Source organism: Rattus norvegicus, chromosome 7, assembly GCF_021556685.1.
Source record: "Rattus norvegicus strain SHRSP/BbbUtx chromosome 7, alternate assembly SHRSP_T2T, whole genome shotgun sequence".
Lineage (NCBI taxonomy): Eukaryota > Metazoa > Chordata > Mammalia > Rodentia > Muridae > Rattus > Rattus norvegicus.
In genome coordinates, this window is record NC_141540.1 from 62394088 (window position 1) to 62414206 (window position 20119).

Consider the following 20119-nt stretch of genomic DNA (forward strand, 5'->3'; position numbering starts at 1 on the left):
GAGAAGCACAGAGCTTTGATGGTGTTTAAATGCATCTGGCACAGCTGCCCCCTAGAGTTACAATGTAATTATCCATGCTTTAGAAGACGAGTTCAGGGGCTGGGGATTTAGCTCAGTGGTAGAGCGCTTACCTAGGAAGCGCAAGGCCCTGGGTTCGGTCCCCAGCTCCGAAAAAAAGAACCAAAAAATAAAAAATAAAAAAAAATAAAAGAAGACGAGTTCACATGGTGGCTCGAAACCATCTGTAATGAGATCAGATGCCTTCTTCTGGTGTGTCTGAAGACAGCTAGTCTGCTTCCCATTTCCTTCTTGTCCTTCGTCAGAGAAGGGTTTTTTGTGTCTGTTTTGGCAGAAATGGAAATGGATCACAGGACCTCACTTCTACCTCTAAGCTACACTTCCAGCTCAAACGCACCCTTTTAAAGTGTGGCAGGATGTTAGCTGGTAACAATGCAAGAACGTACAAACCGGAAGCCATTGCTTCTGATTATATATTGGCTCAGGCTTGTTGGAACTGTGGCGAAAATCTGTAAAGGACGTAAGCCTTTGGTAACACTTTCTTTTCTTTTTTTCGGAGCTGGGGACCGAACCCAGGGCCTTGCGCTTGCTAGGCAAGCGCGCTACCACTGAGCTAAATCCCCAACCTCTGGTAACACTTTCAAGGATGTGTCCTGAAAAACCTAGGGCATGTGTGGTTGTTGCTTTGTGCCACACTCAGAATTGAAGCAGGACCTTGCTTGGGTTGAGTGAGCCCTCTGCCACTGAGCTATGTCCCAGCCCCCACTGCTCTCACATGTGTGTATGAGGGTGTTTAGAACAGCCACACATTACAAGTAACTGACTGGTCCAGTGTGCAAAACTGTGTAAATCATTGTGCATATATGCAGAATGCTATTTGAGGACTTAAAGTAATTGCATATTTTATAGCTGCAAGTACACGGTCACAGTGTGACTTTTTAAATTCACATGTAAGTAAAAAAAATTAATCATTTGTAACAAAAGGAGACAGCTATACATTCAAATATTTACAGTGTTACCTACATAGTACAAATATAGATATTTTTCTTTTTTACTTCTCTACATGTGTTACAGTATTTTATCATTAGGGGAAAAAAATCAGGAAAGAATAGATAAGTGATTAAAGACAAATATGTGAGTTGGACATGATGTCCCAGACCCTGCCTGTCGGGCCTGTCACCAGACACTCGAGCTGCTATCAGGAGCACTTTATTCTGTCAAAGTGACTGGCTTTTGTCACAGAATTCCAGGTTATAAAGAGAGGGTAGAAGGGATCCTGAGCAGTGGGCAGAGCCAGCCTACGCCCTGACAGAGTTGGTGGGCAGGGGCTCGCCGCGCAGCCAGCTTCACATGGGAAACATCATCCGGGCCCTCGTGGCTTTCATCCCCACCGACCGCTGCCAGAGTTATGTGGTGGGAGACCTCCGAGAGATGCCTCTGGACAGGATGGTGGATCTGAGTGGGAGCCAGCTCCGTCGCTTCCCACTGCACGTGTGCTCCTTCACCGAGCTGGTAAAGCTCTACCTCAGCGACAACCACCTTCACAGCCTGCCTCCCGACCTGGCACAGCTGCAGAACCTGCAGATCCTGGCCTTGGATTTCAACAACTTCAAAGCTCTTCCCCAGGCGGTGTGTACCTTGAAACAGCTCTGCATCCTCTACCTGGGCAATAATAAACTCTGTGACCTCCCGGATGAGCTCAGCCTGCTCCAGAACCTCAGGACCCTGTGGCTTGAGTCTAACTGCCTCACCCGGCTCCCGGATGTGGTCTGTGAACTGAGTCTTCTTAAAACCCTGCATGCAGGTTCCAACGCTCTACGTCTGCTGCCCGGCCAGCTCCGGCGCCTGCGCGAGCTCAGAACCATCTGGCTCTCAGGCAATCAGCTCGCTGACTTCCCCTCAGTGTTGCTTCACATGCCCTTCCTGGAGGTGATAGACGTGGATCGGAACAGTATCCGCTACTTCCCCAGCCTGGCCCACTTGACAAATCTGAAGCTGGTCATCTATGATCACAATCCTTGCAGAAATGCCCCGAAGGTGGGCAAAGGTGTTCGCCGCGTTGGGAGATGGGCAGAGGAGACCCCAGAACCTGACCGCAGAAAAACTAGGAGATCCGCACTGGCCAAGGAAGAGAACCAAGAGCCGCCTCCCCTTCTTCCTCCCAGCTCTTGAGCAGCTGCTGTTGAAGAGCAATTCAGAGGACCCATCTGTTCCGAAGGCATCTCTTTGGAGCAGAAGGCATAGTCCTGGTTCATCCCAGGGCTGATGGAGAGCCAGTCGAGGTTATACAGGACTATTGAGAAGAAAGCATTTCCAGTCCACAGCACCTCTTCCTAAGGGGAAGGTGTGTGCTGTTGCTGACCTGGAACCCAGAGTGACTGTCACTCCTGTGCCAGAAGCAGCTCCTTCAGATGAGCTACTTGGAAACACTGGAGAGCAAGAAGGGCCACACACCACACCAGCCTTTTCCACTCTGCAGAAGTGGCTGGTCACAAGGCTAGTGAGTGCTTCGTATATGGTGTTTGTTAAAATAAAGAATGCTATCAAATGCTCGGGTGGTCTGTCTCTCGCTCTCATACCTACCTATTTCCTTACCATGAAGTTCCGTGTAGTATCAATGTACTGGTGTTACTAACTTGGCTCCTGAAAGGGACAACTCTACCTTGTCAGGCTTGTTTTAAAGGAAAAAACTGTGGTTACACAGGCCTGAGCGTCCCAGCACTTTAGCCCCTGCTGTAAACACCACAAAGCAGTCTTTCAGTGGAGCTGGGCCTTCTAACTTTACAGTGGCTCAAGCTGGTTCCACTCACTTTCCCTTGTAAGGTTTGAACTAAAGTCGGCTGAGTTCACTGTCATCTGAAAAACCAAACCTTTCTTCTCCTAGGCAGCCTCCTGATTCCTCGGGGGTGGGGGTGGGGGTGGGGGTCCAACCTGCCCTCCAGAACAGTCATGCTCCCCGAGAGTCATTCTTTGTTAAAGGTAGAATGTAAAAATCAGTTCGCCTAAAACAAGCATTTGAAGTTTGAAGTGGAAGTTTCAGCTTTTACCTTGACTTTTGTCATCATTTGTTTGGGTTTTTGTTCATAGGGTCTGTTGACAGTCTACAAATCTAGGTATTTGGGGCATTATTTATGAAAGAACATATCACAAATGCATAAATTCTAAAACGCTGTCAGTATATGATTTAATAACCTTTTCAAAACACAAGGACACAAATTGTCATCTTACTAAGACGAACTATATGAAGGTTTTATAAAGAACCATGGGAGGACTGACCATGGGAGGACAAGCACGGTTCTGGACTGTCAGAATCCTTTCAGAAATACTGCTGCTAAGTCAGAGGAGGTCCTGGAATATCACATAATACTGTCACCACCTCTCTGGTGCAGAGCACTTGCAGTCCAGTGACCAGACCGCCGCCAAAGATGCCCTTAATCATTAAATGTAGTATGTTTATACCCAGAGGGATAGATTTCTTCTTATAGCAATGAGCCCACATTTCTACTAGATTGCTAGAATGCTTTTTTTTTTCCAGTCTATTCTTATTCAAGGTGACTGACTCTAAACACAATTTGCAAACAAGAATTTGCCTTCCAAAGAAGCTTCTGCGGGGTTGGGGGTTTAGCTCAGCGGTAGAGCGCTTGCCTAAGGCCCTGGGTTCGGTCCCCAGCTCGGGGGGGGGGGGGGGGGGGGGGGGGGGAAGGGAACAAAGAAGCTTCTGCTACAGTCTTCCCTCTCAAGATGAACAGGCGTGTCTTCTCTAGCATAAGCTGGTCTATAGCCCTGAGCTGAAGCTAACTAACATTTGGTGTATAGCCAAATTGTTTTTTTCTAAATCAGTAAGCTTGCAACATACTTTTCTCAAATGTATGCCAAAAAAAAAAAAAAAAAAAAAGCCTCTTTTAATGACGTCTATATGGCATTTACATTTCTTCTAGTTCAGTGGTTCTCAACCTTCCTAATGCTTGCGACCTTTTAATACAGTTCATGTTGTGGTGACCCTCAACTATAAAATTTTTTTGTTGCTACTTCATAACTTATTTTGCTGCTATGTATTATAATGTAGATATTCCTGGAAATGGAGGTTTACCAAAGGGGTCGTGAGCTGAGAGGCATCTTCTGGTGGTCTTGGAGATACTAAGATCTCGTTGCAAATAAGGAAGAAAGGCTGAAGCACCAAGTATTATTTCTTCCCTGGGTTTTCAGTCTGGAAACCTAAAGGACTGAGGGAAATCTGCAGACCATCCCAGGTAGGAATGAAGGCAAACTTTACCTACTGACCTCCCCTCAGTTTTTAGAGATGAGTAGTATTAACTTGTACCAGCTACATAGACGTCATCTTGACACAAGCTAGAAATCATTTGGGAAGAGGGAACCTCAACTAAGAAAATGCCTCCACCAGATTAGCCTGTGGACAAACTTGTGTGGCATTCTCTTGATTCATAGTTGAAGCGGAAGGGTCCAGTTCACTTAGGGAAGGTGCCGCTCCTGGGGTGGTTCTGGGTCCTGTGGGGAAGTGAAGGCAGCCATGAGAAGGAAGCCAGTCAGCACCTCCTCTCCATGGCTTCTGCTTCTGGTTCTTCTCTGACTTCCCTCCCTGGGGGACAGAGTTACTTTCTGGAAACTTAAGATGAATTAAATCCTTCTTGGGTTATGTCTTACCGCAGCAATTAAAACTCCAGGACACAGCTAACTTGTTTTCTTTTGAGACAGCCTCAACTGGTACCTCAGCTGAACTCAAACACTGTACTCATGCACTCATCTTTACCATATGGTAGAAAAACAGACCACCAACCTTTTCTATTTTGCCCTATGTGGCAACCACTGTAATTTGTAATTTTGCACTCAAAAGGCAGGGTTTGCCAGGATAATAGCACATGCCTGCAACCCCTGCACTCAGGAGGCTAAGGCAGGGTCAGTCTCAAAATCTCAGGGCTGGGCAAGGATGGCTTCTGCGTTCAAGTCAGTGAAAACAACTTAAGAGCACAGGTCACTGGGGTTGGGGATTTAGCTCAGTGGTAGAGCGCTTGCCTAGGAAGCGCAAGGCCCTGGGTTCGATCCCCAGCTGGGGGGGAGGGGGGAAGCACAGGTCACAGCCATCAGAGAACACTGCAGTACCCTGGCTGAGGGAAGAACCCTCCTCACTATCTGGACTCAATCCCCACCTCTGCCACTTAGTAACCTGTGTGCCTGGGTTCCACTTTCAGCAACACAAGGTAAAACCAAGATCTAAATCCAGCTTTCCTTTATTGCTCATGCTAGGGGTTTTAAAGTTCTATAGCAATTGTGATCCACAGAAAAGTTCCCACTTCTAAAGACATTAAAACACAGGAACCCGGCAAGCTCACAAATCCTGCATCGACACGTGAGTGCAATGGCAGGCTTACGAAGCATGACCAAAGAGGATGGAGAAAGGGCCACAGGAATGGAGATGGACCAACAGCAGCAGGCTGTGAGCCTTAGGGCTGAGTTCACAGGGAAATGCCGCTCACATCCACTTGACAGCCATGGTAGAACGGCCACTGGAAACACAGCTCAGTGATTAGGGGGCTAAGTTTGGTTCCCAGAACCCAAGTCAACTACTTTAGCTCCTGGGGGACCCAACTCCTCCAAGGATACCTGCACTCAGCACAAATGCCCACCCGAGACACAATTCAAAATACAGCTTTAAAAAAAAAAAGAAGAGAAATTAGAGCCAGATCTTGCAGAGTTGAAGTTACTCTGAGAATTGGGAAGAGAACAGATTCCCTCCCACATCCTGTTAGCACCTCCCAAGTCAAACAATAGCAGTCTAGTCCTCACGGAGGAGTCACACCCGAGAGACCAGTGCAGCCTTTACTGGATCCTAGAATCCTGCAGTTTTCTACGCAGTGACACTAGTCATTAATAGCTAGTAGCAATTTGTACTTTTACATGTATTCAATTGGTGTTTGGATCTGGACACCACTTACATATGAAAGTCAGAGGAAAACTTAGAGGAGCCGGTTCTCTCCTGCCATGTGGATTCCAGGGATTAAACTCAAGTCCTCCAGCTTGACAGCAAGCACCTGACCACTGAACCATCCTACCAGCCCCTAGTAAATTCCTGGTATTGAAATAGAGAGGCTAAAAAGATGAGTAAGTGACCAGTGCTCTGACAGAGAAACTGCGTTCAGTTCTAACATCCACATGGTGGCTGACGACCACTCTACTCCCGTTTCAAGGAATCACATGCCCTCTTCTGACCTCAGGCATGGAGCACACATGGCACAGACAGGCAAAGCACTCACACACATATATCTAAGCACAGGATCCTTTTCACTGAACCTGAAGCCCATGCACGTCAGTAACAAGGCTAGCTGTGACTAGCAACCCCAGGCACCCTCCTGACTTAGCCCTTCCATGATGGAGTCAGGTGTGTATCGTGAGCTAGGGATCACGCTGTGTGACAAACATGCTGCTGACTGAATGGCTCTTAGCCCTGTTACCAACTTTCACAGCCCCCCTTTCCCTGAGGGCACCCTGATGCTCTGGCAGCCAGTAAATCTAAGCTTTTCGGCAATCTTCAATTCTGTGCACTCTGCAATATTCTGATTAACTTTCGCATCTATGTCAAGTGTAAATTAAGCCCAATACATTTCAGTTCTCTACCTAACAAAACAGTCATACTATCATCTAAACAAACGCACTATCTTAGGAAGAAGTTATCTTCTTAAGGCACCAGAGAGAGGTGGACAGTTAAATGTCACTTTTCCAAACTTGAACAGTGTTGTCTAACGTAAATAAGAAAGGGCACTTATATTAAACTAAATCAGAACTGTACCTTATGGTACTTCTACTCTAAATTAATGTTCAGTAAAAGCTATGCATGACTGAGTGTGTGTGTATGCATAATCAATTACTTTATAAAAGGATAAAGTCAGGAATTGATTAGGCTGAAACAACTCTTCACCGAGGAATGATTGCTTCCATAAGTAGATTTCAAATAGGATATGATATATACAGATCACTAAGACATTAAGGACTAAGTAACTGATTTTTTATTTTAATACACAGTATGAGAAATGAACCTGTAAATCAACTGAACTGTATGGAAAATGAAATAGCAAATAAATTAGACCCATGTTTAACACAGAAGGTCAGCTAAATGTTCAAACTTAAGGCTGTCATGGACACAGCAATTCCATAGTCTTCTTTAAAGGGTGAAGTCTTTCAAATACAGCTTTGCTATGAACTGGTCCAGAGTTCAACAGCAAATGGGAATGCTTAACAGGGGTGGTGATCAGGGACACGTTTCCTATAAGAAAAAAAATCACATTAACAAAAAGTAAAAAAATGAGAAGTCTGATTTCAACTAGATTCTCAATGACTACAAATACAAGAACCTTTGTCTCACTAAAGTCACTGTGGGTCCACTTCCCATAAGGACGTAACACCACTCAATCAGTCACACTTTAAGAGGACACAGGAAAACTCATGCATCATGTAGGCCTGTACCCAACAGTTCTGTGTCTGACCCAAACAACCTACTTACTAAACAATATACCTCCCCCAAAAGGCTAACCTGGTTTTTGCTTTACTATATACCCTAAGACTAGACTTGAACTTGCAATCCTTCTGTCTCAGTTTCTAAGGAATATACTACTATACTTGGCTTACTTCATGTTTTTGAATGTCAGGATTAGGAAAGTTTACCAAATTCATCAGACAGATACATCAAATCAAAGCCAAACAACGACACAGGGGTCCTGGACGACAATCTACTCAGGAGCACAGGACTGCCCACAGATCCGCTAGAGCAGAGAACACACTGTGCCATAATCATCCCTCATGCCTAATTCTCCAGTGACCGCACGCACAGTGACGGAGACATAACGAACTGTTGCAAAGGGACGGCAGGCATATCAGTGAAATTTTAACTTTATATTTGTTTTAAAATGCTTTTAAACATTTTCGAATTATACAGTGTGAGAAAAAGTGAGAATTTTAAAAATCCACATATGTGAGATTCTGGGACAATTAGCGAGCACCCCCAGGAACTCTCCGAAGTTTCAAAGTTAAAGAATTTTAAACTTGCATCTAACAATCTTCCACTTAAGATATTTGGGCTTCCTTTAATGGCAGCTTCTCTGTTCACTTACAGAACACTTCAAAACTGCAACCTGCACTTCAATTTCCCCTTTCTGAGGGAGACTGTACTTTGAGTTTTCTTTTTTGAACCTTCTATAGGATTAAGTTTATCCCCACCACTCCACTAACACTGCATGTCAAACCAATGTTGCTAAGGCCCAGGTTCTAAGTAAACTGTCGCCACCTTCTTTTCACTTGGCATCCTGGGCACACTCTTTTCCTTTTCCTCAGTGGCAACTATTCTACCCCAAGGCAGTAGGAACTGAAACATCTAAATCTGTGAACCCAAATAAATCCTTCCGTCGTCACAATTTGACACAGCAACATGAAGCAGACGGATGCACTTAATTTAACCACTTCTGTGTGACAGCATTTTAAAGAGAACTTAGTTACTTTCTACAATATGAACCTGGAAAGGACTTGTCAATGGGTACTTGAGAATGTTTATGAGCCATGCATGTGTAGGGCACCTGCCGTCTTAGTGCTTGAAGCTCAGACACTCACAGCTCCCTGATCCTTGACTTTCATAAGCCTGGCTCTTTAGTCCTTCCAAGATGAGTGGGCCCCTGGCTACCCAAACCACTTTCTTCCTAAGCCTTTCTAATCTTAAGAACTATGACTACATATTTTAGATAGCTTATGTAACAGTCTACTAAAATAACTGTCCCGTTAAATACAACTATCAAGCTCCCTGGACTCTGTCTCAGTACACTGTCCCAGGAGTGCAAGCGCTCTAGTACCTTGGTGCCGCTTTGATGATGTTGTCCACTCGTAGAATCACCTCTGCTGCTTCCGCCGCACTCAAAAGAACCTGCCGCTTCACTTGAAAGCTCTCGGTTATACCCAGTACTGCCATATCACCAATGCTGCCTTCCTTCATATCTGAAAAGGCAGTTATTAAAGTAATAACAAAAGGCATTAAAACATCTTACCTGATGATTTGTAATAAAACTAAAGCTGTTACTGCACCTAAGTGCCTGATTTAACTAGGTCATCTATAAAAGCACTATTAAAAACCATGGCAAGAACAACTGTTAAGCCTGGCAGCAGAGCTGCAGGTCTAGAGGGCTAGGTTCATATGCTCAGAGTGGGGCTGCCTTGCTCAGAGAAGCTGCAGCAGACAGAGTCCGTGGGGAGCCTTGTGACTGGGGAAAGTACAGGAAACAAATGCCTGAGTGCTCGGCCCTCAACAGGTCTCTGAGAACACTGCAGTGTAGGGTAGAAGGAACAAAGAGTTGGAGGAGGAGGATGCTCTGGAGTGCTACCTTCTGGACCTGAGAGGCCCATTAACATTCCATCTATCATTGAGAAGAAAGGGGCTCCTACAGGCCCATCCTCACTGACAAGCTACTATGGCTGCTGGGGAAGGATGAGTCATATTCCTCAGGGTACAGCCTTGAGAAGGCACCTTTATCCAAGTAAATAACCTTCCGCCCATGTGAGCAGGAGAGGGATCTGGAAACAAAGGGTTCAGTGATGGAGAAAGGTGTTATGAGAACAAAGGGAAGGGGATATGACCAAAGTGCATCGTGTGTGTGTGTGTGTGTGTGTGTGTGTGTGTGTGTGTCAATAGAAATGCATATGTATAAAGTCCAAATATGCAGAAGTCCATTTGATTTCTTACCCAGTCCAGCAGTTATACGGCCTTCACTGTGAGCAGCTCGGAGCTGTGCCACCAGATCTGCACTGTCATAGCCTGCATTGTCAGCTATGATCGTTGGCAACTGCAATTTGAAAATGACAAATAACCACCAAGGACTACACTGTCTGTAACCTAGAAAGCCAGCTAAATGTATAGCCTTGAAGAACCTGACGAGCTCTTCCTATGCACACAGGGCTGGTCTCACATTTGAAATCCTGGCCTCGGGGTTGGGGATTTAGCTCAGTGGTAGAGCACTTGCCTAGCAAGCGCAAGGCCCTGGGTTCGGTCCCCAGCTCCGAAAAAAAGAAAAAAAAAAAAAAAAAAAAAAAAAGAAAGAAAAAAAGAAATCCTGGCCTCAACCTCCCAAGTGATGGGATTATAGGCAAACACCGTGCCTGGATGTCTGTTTCTTAATAACTACTCATGATTAGGTATAAAATGTGCATTCAAAATATAAAACATTGTGAACTACTGCATTTTTGTAAAGGCAAGGAGAAAAACACATTTAGTTTATATAAATGCCCATGAAGTGTTCATGGCTTCTCTTCCCAGCTTACCATTCTCAGGGCCTTAGCAAATGACTCCATTGCTACGGCTTCTTTTCCTGGGGTTCTACTGGCAAGCATTGTCACAGCATGAGCCATCAGCATCTCAGAACAACCTACAAATTTAACCCAAAAACTTGTTATGCACCCAGCTGTCTCTGTTTCTGTAGGAGCCAATACCTTCATATGTAAGTCAGACATAGTGTATGACAAGAGCAAAGTATGTAACATTCTCCAAATGCTTACCTCCTCCATAAACTGTTCTAGGATCTTTTACAGTTTGGGCAAGAACACAAAGGGCATCATGCAGAGATCTTTCAGCCTCATCCAAAATTTGCTGAGTGGCACCACGAAGTACAATGGTACAAGCCTCACCTAAAGGTAAGTGTAATACTTATCAACCAGTTACCATCTAGCCATCTACACAAAAGCATCTGCCTTCCAGTATCCATATGAGCGACTATTATTGGGTTTTCCTTCCAATGCTTTCTCTGCAAAAATCCATGCTCAAATATGTTCTGAATGATCAAGAAAAATTCATGCTAAATATACTCAATTCAAAAGGCAGCAAATATCAACCTGACTTCAACACACTGAAACAAAACATAAAATAGGGACTCTCAAAATTTACATTTGCCCTTGTAGGACACATCTATCCAGTCCACTTATTAATCCTTAGTCATGTGTGTATGTATGTGTGTGGATGTATGTATGCATGGAAGTCAGTGGTGAGATGGGTCTCTCCTTCTACCATGATGGTCCCAGAAAGGGAACTTAGGTCTTCAGGCTTCAAGCACTTCTACCCACAGGGCCATCTCAACAAGCTCACAGGATATAGATTTCAGCACTATAGCAACCATTAAAAAAAAAAAAATTATGTATAGGACTACACTATAGCTGTCTTCAGACACACCAGAAGAGGGCATCAGATCCCATTACAGATCATTGTGAGCCACCATGTGGTTGCTGGAAATTAAACTTAGGACCTGTGGAAGAAGAGTCAGTGCTCATAACTGCTGAGCCATCTCTCTAACACTACAACTTTTTTTCCACTTCCAGAGGCCAGCAAGGACTTAGGTACCTAATCCAAGAGTTACATAGTCACTCACCAAGGGCAACCCCAGAAAAGTGAATGAGTTTATCTTCCCCAATCATAACTTCTTCAATAAGTTTGCAACTTCCAAGCTTCACAAGTTCTGGATGATCAAAGGTAGAGGCAATTTCACCACCTATGAACATTAACACATCTGTGAGTTAGAGGCTGTTACTAAATTGATTCACTCTTTAAACATTTTTACCATTTGGGAAATAAAAAACTTAGAAAAGTTATGTTTAAATTCAAGCACAAGATACATACTTGACCCACTCTGAAGGACACAAAGTCGCCATTAAAGATTACTGTTAATTTTAACTCACATGGGGCACAAGGAACTAGTATTCAGCAAAACAAACTAGTTAAGACTTAATACTTCTCTTTTAAGCTCAAATTGGTTTATGCCTAGAAATTCAAGTCTTTATTTTTGTAAGAAAGAATGAGTTGTCTTGAAATGCCAAGAAAGGGGGTTGGGGATTTAGCTCAGTGGTAGAGCGCTTGCCTAGCAAGCAGAAGGCCCTGGGTTCGGTCCCCAGCGCTGAAAAAAAAAAAAAAAAGAAAGAAAGAAAAGAAAAAGAAGGGGCTGGGGATTTAGCTCAGTGGTAGAGCGCTTACCTAGGAAGCGCAAGGCCCTGGGTTCGGTCCCCAGCTCCGGGGAAAAAAAAAAAAAAAAAAAAAGAAAAGAAAAAGAAAAACCAAGAAAGAAGTCTATAGTTATGGTAAACTGTGTGTGTGTGTGTGTGTGTGTGTGTGTGTGTGTGTGTGTGTGTGTGTGTGTAAAATCTGGTGCACACTTTAAGCATCCCTAAGCTGAAACCCCAAATGTGCAACTTTAAGAATGAAAATGGCCCAGGTGGAAAAGTGAGTAAAAATGCAAGTCAAAAACACTGCATAAACTATTTCCCTGTGTAAGGTGTACACACCTAACATAAATACATTTCATATTTAGACTTGGTTCCTACCATATGTCATTTCACTGTACACTGTCAAACACTTTACACCCCCAAAAACCACAGTCTGAGAAACTTCTGAGTACTGAGTATTTTAAGTAAGAGAAAGTTGCATACAATAATAGAGGGACCAGTGAGACAGTGCAGCGGATAAAGGCACTTGCCAGAGAGCCTAGTAACCTGAGTTTAACACCCAAGACAAACACGGTGAAGAGGAGAGAGCATCAATGCTATGACCTCCACAAGCAAACCAGAGCACATATACACACGCACAATCAATCAATGAACGTAACTCTTCAAACAATGTTAAGTAAACTAAAGGGCATAATTCAAAGTATATACTCTTAGCTCCTTAAGAGGTTTCTTCAGATCCTTAATGCATTGCACAGTAACTTACTAGAAACTACTACGGTGTACACTTTTTCATACCTGTGACAAGAGCTAGGCGTTCCACACCTGCAAAATCTGCATGCTCAATAGCCATGACGCCAGCAGCACCGAAGAGTTGTTCAGGGTAATTATAAATTAACTGTCTGCAAATAAAATACACACTATGCTCAAAATGGCTACCTCTCAAAGTGAATCACATTAGAATGCAAAACCTGCAAGCATTTTTACTTCATCAGAAATAAAAATATCCAGCCTCATGATCTATGCTCAATCCTTGGGTCTCAAATGATAGAGAATGCACTCCCCGACAAGTTGTCCTCTGACCTCTATAGCATAAGCAAAAACAGAAATTGAAACCCCACAATATGTTCTACCTGTCTAGTAGTCAGTCACTCTCCATTAGATCAACGTTACCTCACTGCTGGTGTTCAACATTAACAGGGCTTTACACTAAAGCACAATACCCAACTAATATAGCCTTACTTCATACTACAGCAAGCACTGTATCCTTGTATGAGCACACGAAAGGTGAGTACAATAAAAATGTGTATAAAAGTACTGAGAAGAGCGCAATAAAAACGGAGGAACCCCAGAGCACACAAAACTTGCCTGGAAGCTAAGAGTCCACTGAGTGTCCTGACCCAATCAACTGCCTCCATCTGCAATCTTACGTAAAACCATGTGCAGCAGTTCCTAACAATAAGTAACTTGATAGGAAATACAACTTTTATAAGAAAAAATAACTTTAGATTACACAGACCTGTTAATAAAGCAGTTTATTCCATGCTTAAGAATACGTTCAACTTTCTCCTTCATCTTCTCCTTTTCTGCATGTTCTATCTCTGCAACCTTGGCTGTGGAATCAACTCTTACCCGAGAGCCAAATATCTAAGAATGAAGACAGAAAGGCAGTGTTAGGCTTCAGTCCCTTAGAAACAAAGCTCTAGCCACACTGTACTGCAGTGTTTCTACAGACAGACACTTCAAAGTATTATGGGGGTGTTATCTGTACATGGATTGAAGTTATTTACTTTGACTGACTCCTAAAAGTTAACAGCAACAGCATTTTCAGAACTGTAGTCACATACCTTTATTTTGTCTGTATCCATGCCAGTATTCGCAATAAGAATTTTAGCATTTTCAATTCTCTTTGGTTGATTTACTCCAATTTTTTTATCCAAGAGAAAACCTACAATAAACAAAGATGTGATAAATACTTTTAGGACGCATGTGTAAACCTGCAGTCGTCTGTTCACAAATTAGTAATCCAAATAGCGTACTTTAAAGTTCAATGTACCATGAATCTAAGAAGTATGTCATTATAGTAGTGATTCCAAACATTACCCTAGTATCTAAAATATACTTGACAAACAGAACCCATGGAGCTGGACACACAGTTCAGTGGTTTAGAGCACCTGTTGGCTCTTGCAAAGGACCTGGGTTCATTTCCCAGTACCCACATGTTGGCTGACAACACTCAGTAATGCCAGTTCTAGAGGATCCAACGTTCTAGGGGATCCGCAGGCACCAGGCACACACGGCAGACATATATGTAGGCAAAAATACCCATAAACATTATAAAGCAAATGACTAAAAGAAGAGAGTACACACAGGCAATCCTACAGCATTAGCACAGAAATAAAACACATCACCCTGAAACTTTTGATTGATATATGACTAGAGTCTATGGATTACAGTGTAGTAGCATTACGTTCATTTTTACTAGTTTAAAACCTGCAGGACAAAACAAGCAGTGAGAACTCGAAGTCTCTCAGAGACAGAGGCCACCTGTTGTACACAGCAAGTTCCAGGACAGCTAGGGCAACATAACAGAGACCCCAAAATAAACAAGACAGCTCGGCCTAGCAGTAACATGGACCACCATGGACAACACAACACATAAACCTGGTCCCAATCATGCTCTGCCCTCATGGCCAAGGCTAGTGTCAACCAGATACTCATGTAAATCATGTACAACTAAAGGCAGAGATGCTAATTTCCAGCCTTGTTGATTTGGTGCCATCCTACGGTCTGGAATTGACCGTCTGGAAAGACTTCTTCCAGACATGTAACAAACAACGGGCTTATTAAGCCTACCTTGTGCTTTCTGCTCTAGTCAGCTTGTTATCACTTAGCAGATGATCGGGAGTACTACGGGGCTAAGGCTCCATTATAATTCCTGGCATAGAGCACATATACAGGAATGGGAGCAGTATGAGCCACTGTTACAAGGCTTCCCCTACTTGGCAGACCACTAGAAACACTACAGAGCCTTTGCATATCAATGTAACCAAAATATTTTCAGAATTGTGAAATACAAATGGCATATGACACACATGAGAACCAGGATTTCAAATCACTTGTAGAAACAAGGTTACACAACATAACTTGCTTCTTTTGAACACTTTAAGAAAATGCCTACAAGGTCCACAGCTCGTTTGAAAGTAAATACAATGTGAAGAACTGAAAAACACATGCCCTACAAATTACACTAAGAAAAGAGCATCACTCAGTCCTTAAAAACTACATCTCTATACCTTAATAATTATTTGTCAACTAAAGAAACTTCAAAAATATTTTTTTCTCAAAAACAACCTGGAGAGATGGCTCAGATGTTAAGAGTGCTTATATTGCTGCAGAGGCCCTGATTTGGCTCCCTGCACCTCACCCCAGGGTGCTTACACCAGTCTGTAACTCCAGCTGAGTGGAGCTGCTACCTCTGGCCACTGACATGCACACACCCACAGAGACACAAACTTGCACAATTACTTAGCATTCGCAAAGCCCTGGACAGATCCCTCAGCACTACATAATCAAGAGTTTGGGAGACAACAGAAGGAACAGAGATGTTTAAGGTCATCCACCCCCCCCCCCCGTTTGTCTGTCTGTCTCTCATTCACTCAAGGCCACCACTAGCTAGACAAAACTCTTTAAAAACAACAGGGCCTGAAGAGATGGCTCAGCAATTAAGAGCACTTGCTGCTCTTGGTTCCCAGAACCCAAATGGTGGTGGCTCATAGTCATCTTTCTTTGCTTCAGTTCTAGGGGTTCTGGTACCTTCTTCTGACCTCCATGGGCAACAGTTATGAAAATAAGTCTAAATTTTTTTAAGTAAAAAAAAAAAAAAAAAAAAAAAAGCAAATGCCACACAAAAGTCAATAAAATATCAATCACGAAAACTCCTTATAACAACCTGCTAATTAAGTGATTTGACTTAAGAGATTGTTTGGAAAACACACATAATCCTAAAGAGTAGCACTAGGGATCAGCTTTGGGCAAAGCTAGAGTTTCTCCATCATCAGTAAGACTTCACCCTGTGTGAAATCGAGAAACTAAAACATGTTTAAGTAGTGTTAAAGAGGATTCATTCTGTCAACACAACAAATTGTTAAAATGACAAAAGCAGCTGAGTGGTCCTAACAGACAAGCTCTCTGATCAGTGGTTATGCTTGGCACACACATACCTTCATCAAGGTAGGAGTCTGCCAGGCTCCCACCTAGCTTCTTGATGACGTGGATCGCCTCCAGATTGCCAGAGCCTTTCAGTCTGAGCACAGCTTCTACAGCTAATTTAGTAAAGTGGTCCTTGTGGTGAGTAAGGAGTTTTGAGGATAATGTTGTTCCTGCAATATTCATTAAATCTTGCCAGAATTTGACTTCATCAGAACTAATAAAACCAATCAGACAGAAGAAAACGTACTTGTTATTAATTCATTAAGTATACTTTACTTTTCAAAGATTCATCTAAGTACCTGATCCTACTCAGGCCTTTAAGGTCATCAAAATCAAGAAAAAGAAAACAATGGGATCCTGTCTTCCCACCAAACTCCCAAACTCCCAGAGGCCTGAGCACGCAAGCCTATTAAATACTGTCACAGTGGGGAAGCTACTGTCTGCAACACACTCAGCACAAATAAAAATCGTCTCCGGAGGTTTATTTAGTAATACACATCGAAGTAAACTAAAATAGGTGGACTTTTGGACTCAGCAATTCCACTCATAGAAATATTTCTTGAGTAGCAAATTTCCTATATTATAAAGCTAAAACTTCTCAAAAATACAATATAGCTTAAAGAAAATTCATCAGTCCCGTATTAAAGCACCTCAGGACTAATGTCGCAGAGAACCTATCAATACCCAGAAACACACTGGCTAAGAATCATGTTAAAGGGATTAATAAAGCAGGTATGGAAACAGGCTTGTACTCCCAGCACTTGGGCAGTGAACTTGAGGCTAGTGAGAGCTAACTCTAGAGACCGGAGGCCGAGGGGAAGTGAAGGCCTAGCCAAGGTTCTTGGGTGGGTGGCATGGGTTTTAGCTGCTAGGATAGAGCAAGGTACCAAGATAATGCTCAGGGTTCTCTAGATTTCTTTCCCAAGGGGATTGCGTTATACCAACCCATGATCCACAGCTGAGCTCAGCAGGGCCTCTCTTGCTGCCTTTGTGGCTTCCCTCCAACCCGCAATGATGGTCTGTGGATGGATCTTTTTTGCAATTAAAGATTCCGCTTCCTGCCAATAAACAAGGCACATAAGAGTAACCGAGGATTTGACTACTGCTCAAACCACAGTCCCAGTACTAAGGTGGAATTGCCAGCCGCTCTTACCCGGAGTAGCTCTGCAGCTAAGACAGTAACAGAGGTGGTGCCGTCACCAACTTCATCATCCTGAACTCTTGACATATCTAGGAAAAAAAGCAAAATTATGCCTCCTTATCACTAAATTCTTTTACAACTTCCACAGCAAACCTACACTCCATTTATAGTATGTTCCAGATCTGACTTAAAGCTCTAAATACTTTAGCTTGAATGTACCTCACGAGTTCATGGAAACTAATCCCTGATCTTTTTTTGTCTCAGCACATTATGTCTTTTGTCACATTATGACAGAAAAAAAGACCTCACCAGAAAAGGGCCCACCGATCTTGGACTTGGCAGTTCAGCCAAAGACTCTTGTACCATTTAAAAACTACCTAGTCTGTGGTTGTAGCAGCCATACGGACTATGGATGACAATACTTCTGAATTTCATTTTAATACTGATAAATGCCAATATCTCTCATTTAAATAGTTAACACAACCTGCCGGGAAATAAATTATTAGAAAAGAATAAGAGTAAGTTTCAGACTCACCAACTAGAACTTTGGCTGCTGGGTTGTCAACACCGATGTTTTTGAGAATGGTGGCACCGTCATTGGTCACCATCAGAGAGGCATCCCGTCCACTGCTTAGAAGAATTTTATCCTGAAAGGAAATTTGTGTCAAACTAAGTACTTCCTGAAGAATACCTGCTGACACAGAAACCTCTGAAAGGTTCTTTGGCTACCACGTGCTTTGTAAACCTCACTGTGTAAAATCTTAGAAGTTCAGACAATACAAACTAGCTTTGCTACACCACAAGACTACGAAGCAGACAAATGTCCATCAGCAAAGTTCAAAGCACATCCCACAACATTATACGATAGTTAAAGTATAGCATACTAAAGAAAAAAAAATCACAATGGAACCCTTTCTGTATTAACCAAAAGATCAGTTAAAAACATTAGTACCAAGGCTATAAAAATCTGTTCACATAAAAGGAGGTAGCATGAACTCTGAAAACAGCACACTAAAAGCACATAGACATAAACAAAAAAATGGTATCTGTTATTTAAAAAAATGCATTGCAAAAAAAATGTAACATGACAAACTTATCTGTAAGTGAACCATTGCTACCAGGTTTTGCAAACGGTAACTCTTGCTGCCACTGGAGAGAGATGTGTGATTGGGGATGGTAATACAAAAGGACTTTTTCTAATTTAAAGTTTTAGATTCCAAAACATAAGGGGAAAAAATTATTACTAAATTTACACCAAAAGCTTTAAACCATTATTAAAACTTGTATTTTGGGGGGGTTGGGATTTAGCTCAGTGGTAAAGCGCTTGCCTAGCAAGCGCAAGGCCCTAGGTTCGGTTCCCCAGCTCCGAAAAAAAGGAAAAAAAACAAAAAACAAAAAAACGTACTTTTTGGCCAGCCACTACAACACAAGACCACAGGAAAAGCAAACAAAACTAGAAACAAAAGAAACTTCTAAAAATTTCTTATTTTTCTTACCATGCCCTTCGGTCCCAAAGTGCTCTTCACCAAGTCTCCAATGGCAATGGCACCAATAAAGGATGACTTAAAAAAGAAAAATCAGAAAAGGCGGTCAAAATTTACACTCACAAAGAGTTGGATCTTTCATTTAAAAGAAGCAGACGGGCTTACCAGGCGAGCTGTCTCTGCCCTCTCTTCATCAGCTCCAGCCTTGAAGATATTAACAGGTGCAAGGGAAAGGGAGGCCTAGAAGGAGAAAGTAACACACGCCGTTTGAACGCCAGTACTCGATAAGACACATCTAGGGCCTCTCACTAGATCGGTAAGGTTATCTAAAGGAAAACTGGTTTCCGATATAATTTCAGGAGTCAGTCGTCGGAGTGGGTATTTATTTAAATGGCGAGAGGGACGTTCTTGTAGGCGCCAGGAATAAGCCATCACATCAACCCACTAGTGTTTATGACAAAACTAAAGGCAACATTAAGGATGGGCAAGCACCAACCACCAGTTAGCTACCCTCCATCTTCCACAGGCCTGCACTGCCGCTCGCCCTTCAAGACCCGCCCCGAAGAGGGCGGGGCCGACAAGAGTAGCTAGAAACTTCTCCGCTAGGGCTAAGGCCGGGGGCTGGTCGAGGTACCCTAGATGAGAAGCTCTCATCTTACAAAGAGATGCTGGCTTAGGGCGCGCTCTCCCTTCCAGCCCCACGCAGAGAGCTTGGTCAGCGGGTCCCACGCAGGCCTCATGCCCGGTCCGTGCCATGTGCCGAGGGTCCATGAGACGGCCGCAGGAAGCCTGCGACTCCGGTTAGACAAGAGGAGCAGCGGGGAGGCGGGACACAGCAGGACCCGGGCAGGAGCCGAAGGCCTGGGCCGAAAGCTAGGCTCACCATGGTTCCGACGAATTCAGAGTAGAGGATAATCCCTCACAAGCCGCGCCGGGAAGCCAGCAGGGGGAAAGGAAGGCGGAAGTGACGACACGATCTGCCGCAGGGGGCGGAGCCGACCTGCGCGGGTTTCCGCCTCCTGCGTGGCGGGCTGCTCTCTGTAGAAGGGGCGGGGCCTCGGCTCGTGTTAGCCCAGTAGCGGAAATCATTGAGATGTGGGCGGGGCTAGGGGCGAGCTGATTTAGAATAGAACTGGAGAACAAAGAGACTTTGTACCGCGCGGGTTGCCACGGAAACGAAGTTCCTGCTTAACATACATTTTTAAAATTTAATCTTTCAAAATTTGTTTTAAGGTCAGTTGTACATTTTCAAGTGTTGCACACTAATCATTTCCATTATTTACTCGTCCCGGTA

General features: G+C 43.5%; 2 protein-coding genes across 2 annotated transcripts; one reads left to right on the top strand and one right to left on the bottom strand.

Annotated features, from left to right (window-relative positions):
• Positions 1–1300: 1300 nt before the first annotated feature.
• On the top strand, positions 1301–2698 carry Lrrc10 (leucine-rich repeat-containing 10). Its single transcript, NM_001108096.1, has one exon. The coding sequence runs from the start codon at positions 1369–1371 to the stop codon at positions 2188–2190; it is 822 nt and encodes a 273-aa protein (NP_001101566.1). The 5' UTR covers positions 1301–1368; the 3' UTR covers positions 2191–2698.
• A 4324-nt stretch (positions 2699–7022) lies between these two features.
• Positions 7023–19766, bottom strand: Cct2 (chaperonin containing TCP1 subunit 2). The gene is made up of 16 exons (NM_001005905.1): positions 19709–19766; positions 18991–19065; positions 18838–18903; positions 17877–17988; positions 17354–17430; positions 17146–17258; positions 16212–16414; positions 13836–13936; positions 13508–13635; positions 12787–12890; positions 11424–11543; positions 10561–10689; positions 10327–10430; positions 9752–9851; positions 8868–9009; positions 7023–7294 (listed from the first exon to the last, which is right to left on the bottom strand). The coding sequence occupies exons 1-16, from the start codon at positions 19709–19711 to the stop codon at positions 7264–7266; spliced, it is 1608 nt and encodes a 535-aa protein (NP_001005905.1). The 5' UTR covers positions 19712–19766; the 3' UTR covers positions 7023–7263.
• Between the last annotated feature and the right edge of the window lie 353 nt (positions 19767–20119).

Excerpts from the sequence above, each read along its gene's own strand:
- Lrrc10 (NM_001108096.1), top strand. The coding sequence starts at position 1,369 with ATGGGAAACATCATCCGGGCCCTCGTGGCTTTCATCCCCACCGACCGC.
- Cct2 (NM_001005905.1), bottom strand. Across the intron at positions 13,937-16,211 it reads AGACTCCTACCTTGATGAAG|GTTTTCTCTTGGATAAAAAA; the intron begins GTATGTGTGTGC and ends TGTTTATTGTAG. Across the intron at positions 11,544-12,786 it reads ACGCCTAGCTCTTGTCACAG|GTGGTGAAATTGCCTCTACC; the intron begins GTATGAAAAAGT and ends TAATGTTCATAG.